This window comes from Trypanosoma cruzi, genomic scaffold, assembly GCF_000209065.1.
Source record: "Trypanosoma cruzi strain CL Brener 1047053516485 genomic scaffold, whole genome shotgun sequence".
Lineage (NCBI taxonomy): Eukaryota > Euglenozoa > Kinetoplastea > Trypanosomatida > Trypanosomatidae > Trypanosoma > Trypanosoma cruzi.
Window position 1 is genome coordinate 112611 of NW_001849412.1, and position 5341 is coordinate 117951.

The 5341-nt window shown below is 43.2% G+C and overlaps 1 protein-coding gene and 1 pseudogene across 1 annotated transcript, besides 14 other annotated features; both read left to right on the forward strand.

Moving 5' to 3' along the window:
• Positions 1-5341: a sequence feature (heterozygous, non-Esmeraldo-like haplotype).
• Positions 2-46: a sequence feature (AT_rich).
• Positions 63-99: a microsatellite.
• Positions 113-135: a microsatellite.
• Positions 445-470: a microsatellite.
• On the forward strand, positions 545-1381 carry Tc00.1047053507853.10 (lathosterol oxidase, putative; the record flags this gene model as incomplete). Its single annotated transcript, XM_799062.1, has 1 exon — positions 545-1381. The coding sequence occupies one exon, from the start codon at positions 545-547 to the stop codon at positions 1379-1381; it is 837 nt and encodes a 278-aa protein (XP_804155.1).
• Positions 1409-1445: a microsatellite.
• Positions 1462-1520: a microsatellite.
• Positions 1568-1625: a microsatellite.
• Positions 1695-1721: a microsatellite.
• Positions 2173-2213: a microsatellite.
• Positions 2349-2414: a sequence feature (GA-rich).
• Positions 2623-2646: a microsatellite.
• Positions 3207-3269: a sequence feature (AT_rich).
• Positions 3475-3529: a sequence feature (T-rich).
• Tc00.1047053507853.20 lies at positions 4124-5341 on the forward strand (annotated as a pseudogene).

Consider the following 5341-nt stretch of genomic DNA (forward strand, 5'->3'; position numbering starts at 1 on the left):
GTTTTTTTAAAAAACGTAAAATAAAACAATATTTTTTTTTTTATTTCTTTGCACCCACGGCATGCCGCTGCCGCTGCTGCTGCCGCTGCTGCTGCTGCTTCCCCTGTTGTTGTTTATTTTATTTTATTTTATTTTTCTCCTTCTTGTTGTTGTCCTCATCCCCCCCTGTTATCTTTTTTTTTTTTTTGTGTGCATGCGTGCATGTGGCCTTCACGACTGCAGCTTCTTTTCTTTTCTTCTTTTCTCTTCACACACAAACACACCGCTGCTTCCCCTGTTGTGTTGGTGGTCAGAGCGAGCGGAGCAAACGGCACGAAGTCAAAAAAACAACAAAAAAAACAGAAGTTTCAATAAAAGAACACCCCCCCCCCACCCCCACCCCACCCCGCCTTTACAAAAAGGAAGAAAAGGAAACAACAACAACAACAAAAAGGACCGATTTATATCCAATTCAATTCAATTCGATTCAACACATCCATTTGCCAATCGACTTTTTTTGTTTCTCTCCGTGAGTCAGTGAGTGGGTGTTTGTTTGTCAGCAAACATGGACGTGGCGTTTGATTTATATACGGCGGTTATTCCTGTAGATCGTAACGCGTTATCCCATCAATTATTTGTTTTTTGGTTAATCCTCACTACAGGCGGTATATTTCTATACCTTTTATGCGCATCTATTTCAACGTTTATCTTTTTTGTGTTATTTGAGGAAACCTATTTTCCTCTCACGATGGATAAAAAAAATCAAAAACATGAATTACAACGACAAATGTTACATGAGATATTTATTGCGGTTCTTTCTATTCCTTTTATGGCAATACTTATGGCCCCTTCTTCTACCCTTGCCCACCGTGGGTACAGTAAAATATATTACAATGTTTCCGATTATGGATGGTCATATCTTTTTTTTAGTATATTGATGTTTTTTATTTTTACGGATTTTATGGTGTATTGGTTTCATCGTGGTTTACATCATCCAACATTATACCGATATCTTCATAAATTACATCATACATACAAATATACCACACCATTTTCATCGCATGCATTTAATCCTTGTGATGGATTTGGTCAAGGTTCACCATATTACGCATTTATTTTTTTATTTCCGATGCATAATTATCTTTTTGTGATTCTCTTTTTTGCCGTTAATTTATGGACCATCTCTATTCATGATCAGGTGGATTTTGGAGGGCATTTTGTCAACACAACCGGACATCATACAATTCATCATGTACTTTTTAATTACGACTATGGACAGTACTTTACCGTATGGGATCGTATTGGTGGAACATATAAACCGGCACAACAGACACATCATTTCCCATTATTTACAAAAGGTGGACGCAATGAAGAGGTTGAGTCAACGAAGAAGATGGGATAGAAGAATGAAATATAAAATATAAAATATAAAAGAAAAAAAAGAAAAGAAAAAAAAAAAAGAAAAAGGAGGTTACGGTGCAGATATATAAATATAAATATAAATATATATGTGATGCATGCATGCATATATACACATATATTTTGGATTATGTGCAAGGAGGTGGACAGGCGGCTTATGTATCTACCCCTATCTATCTACCTCTATCTATCCACCTCTATATATCTACCTCTATCTATATATCTATATGAGAAATTATTATCATTGTTATTGTGGACGAGGAAGCAGAGGAGAATGGGCCGCGGAAGATGACTAGGAAGAAGAAGAAAAAGAAAAAGAAAAATAAATAAATAAATAAAACGTTTCTTTCGGCTTGAAATGATGGGGCGGGATTACAAAGAAAACAACAACAAAAGAAGCAACAAAGATTGGGAGTGAGGGGGGGTGGGCGGGGGAAATAGAGTAATAAACAAATATTTAAAGAGGGAAATACAAAAGAGTTCACGAGAAAAGCGACGTCCGGCAGGAAGAGTCCATCAACGGACTCATTTGGGGTTCCTGGCCGAGGACGCACTCCCCCTCCCCCTCCCTCTCCTTCATTGAATTCATGAGGCGCTTCGACGACGTGCACCGGGCAGGAGGCCTGCTGCAACTTGGGATTGCCACCTCGTTCTGAGAGGGGAGGGTGCGAGGCTCTGAATTTCGTTTTTTTTTTTTTCTCTCTCACACACACACTTTCTCTGTTGTTTTGACGCATGTGTGGACGACAAGCGGCAGTAAATGAGTCGAGGGGCAATGCATGCATGCATCAATGAATGAATGAATGAATGAATGACATTCACAGCGATGTGCCGAGTTCCGACCGTAATTCTTTTCGTACATATTCACCCCTCCTTTCCCTCCACTTTGTTTTTTTTGTGTATTTCTTTGGAAAGGGAAGGAGGGAGGGGGGCGGCAACACCGCGCACGTAAAGAAAGAGGGCAAATGAAGAAGAAAAGACTAATAAATAAATACAAAAAGAAAAAAAAAAAGGAAATTGCGACAATTACGTGTTTCTTTGAATGTGTGAGTGAACAGGAGACAAATTTGGGTCTTTCCTCTCTCCTTTTGCCTTGCGCCTTTAAAAGACAGAGGGAGAGGGAAAAACAAAAGACGAGATGCAAACTTGCGGGAAACGATAGAACATGCAGAAGGCACGACACGGTGGGTGAACGATAATAAACAAAAAAATTCGAAGAAAAGCTTTTTTTTTTTTTTTTCTTTTTTTAAAAAAGTTTCATTATTTTTCTCTGTTGAATTGTTTTTATTAGTGGATGGAGCGGTATATGTAGATATACATTTCCGTTTGTTCCATTTTTTTTTATTTTTGATTTGTTGTTGTTGTTGTTTTCATTGTTTTCCGTCCGCAATGCCGCTCACATGTTGTAAGCCCTTTTTGTATTTAATTATTTTGCATTTAAAAAAAAAAAAAGAAGGAAAAGACGGAACGTGTGAATTTATATTCCACGTCACGTGTGAGAAGGCAGCAGGGGTGGTGGTGGTGGTCCTTTCGGTCTGTTTCGCCCTGACGCACCCCCACATTCCACCCACTGGGATCGCCGCTGCCGCTGCCGCTGTCCGTCACGCGGAGGTGAGGGGGCCCCTTAAAAAAAAAAAAAAGAAAGAGAGACTGCCACCTTATCACTTCCCAAGGAACCTTTTGGTTCTGGCCACATGTTGTATGGATTTTCCTTATTGTATATATATATATACAATAAAATATGGATGTATATTCATGAGCATGAACGCCAAAGGAATATTTGTTTTATTACTACTGTTTATTAACACTATTTATTATCAAAAAAAAAAATCATTGTTTTTATTATTACTATTAACATTTTTATAAATTTTGTGGGACGTTGGGAACAATGAGGTCCTCCCCTCCCACATTTAGCTTTATCATCACCACAGTACAATTTTTTGTTTATGGAAATAGGGGAGACAAGGGCTCATTCAGGCGCGATATGAACCTCCATCCTTTTGTGAATTGGGTGAGCAGTGCACATTTTGTGGTGTTGATATTTTATCATGTTCTCTTTTTGAACGCACGGAACACTTTTTTTTTTTTTTTTTTGAATTTCTACGTATTTTATTTTTGGTTTTTCTTTTTTCCCCCCTTTCCATTATCATTCTTTGCCACTGGTCCATTGTTGGCTGCTGCGACGTATCGGTGCGTCAGTCTGCCTGTGTCTTCCACCGGAGAGAGGGATGGGAAGATTTGTGTGTATTTATGTGTGCGTGTGCGTGTGTGGAATAATTGCTGTAAGCGTTTTTTTATTTTTTTTGTCTTTCTGCGCGGTTGTTGTTTTGTGTGAAGGCTGAGGAAAAGCTTCAAAGAGCAGAGGAATAGGGAGGGACGCAAGCAAACACACATCCATACCTACACACAGGCAGACAAACGGGTAGTGCGTGGGTGCGACGTTGTGTGGGTGGCTGCGTACATTATTAGATACACGCCCCACACTCACGAAGGGGGCTGGTGGGCACACAACGGGGGAAAGGCAAAGGATCTGTCAGCCGGTCAGTGGCGGGTCGTGCCGTTTCACCGCAAGGTGCTCTTTTTGAGGGAAGAGAAGAACAGGAGGTGGGGGCTCGGGGCAGGGAAGTTACGTTGAAGAGATCCACCCGCGAGAGGGTAAAAGGACAGAGAGACTCGAAGGCAGCGAGGAAAGATACAGGTAAGGCGGGAAGGGCAGTGAGTGCAAATGGCATCTCGCGTGAAGTTCGATTTGGGGGACGAGGGCGTGCCTTTGGAGAGTCACCCTGAGTGCACCGCGTGGGTTTTGCAGCGAATAAAAGAGGAGCTATGCTACGACGTGGACGGTGTCACGGACAAACAACTCCGTCTCATCAATGAATTTCTTGTCGGGGATGAGGAGCTCCGCGCAGTTTTTTGCTTTTATCAAGGTGCCGTGGTGGAGTCTGTGGAGGAAGACGATGGGGAACTCAGTCGAGAGAACTCCAAAGACGAGGAGTTGACAGCAGAGTTGTGCGTGGTGGACACACCTCAGGGCTTGTCAGAACGTATTGTGGTAGAAGGTATGTGCACGGATGTGCTTTTCTTTGTGCGGCTGGACCCCGACCGTCTAATTGTACCAGAAAACGTTGACAATGCCGTCGCGTGGGGCAGTTGCCGCGGTGGAAATCTGCTGGAATCCCTCTTGCGCACGCTGCAGTTTGTTCTCACACCCGTACTGCTTCAGAACCGGTGGCCAGATAGCATCGAGAAGGATGTACACTCCGCGTTGCACCGCTTCATGGCCGCCATGACAGAAAACATCAACCGACTACGAGGTCGTACGGTTTTGTACGTCCCCAGTGATCTTGCAACAGGTATAGGAGTGGAGGAAGCCCATATTGACCGCGAAATTGTCCAGCGCTTTGAGGCCACCGCGATTCATTGGACGCGGCAGATCAAGGAGGTCGTTGGAGACAAAGATGTGGGCCTCAGCGGCGAAGCCGCAGGACCATTGGAGGAGATCGCATATTGGCGCTCCCGTGCACGTGACTTGGGAAACATCCGTGCCCAGCTGAATCGTCCAGATGTTGCCGGTATTGTGCAGGTGCTGAGGGAGGCAAAGTCTTTCTACTACTTGGAGCCTTTTTTGAATCTACGGGCCGATATTGAAAAGGGCACAGAGGAGGCTTTTGACAATCTGCGCTTTTTGAACACGCTGTTGGAGCCGTGTACGAGGCTTTCAAAGGCCAGCCCAAAGGAGATTCCGGCGTTGATTCCTGATGTACTTGTTCACGCGCAGCTCATCCTGATTTACTCCCAGAGCTACAAGAAGGATCGCTTTTTTCCGCCTCCTCCGTATGATATCTAATGAGATCATCTTTCGATGCAGTCAAAAGATTGACGTCCCGGCTATCCTTTCCGGTGACGTCACTAACAGCATGGTGGCACTGCAGGACAGCGTCAC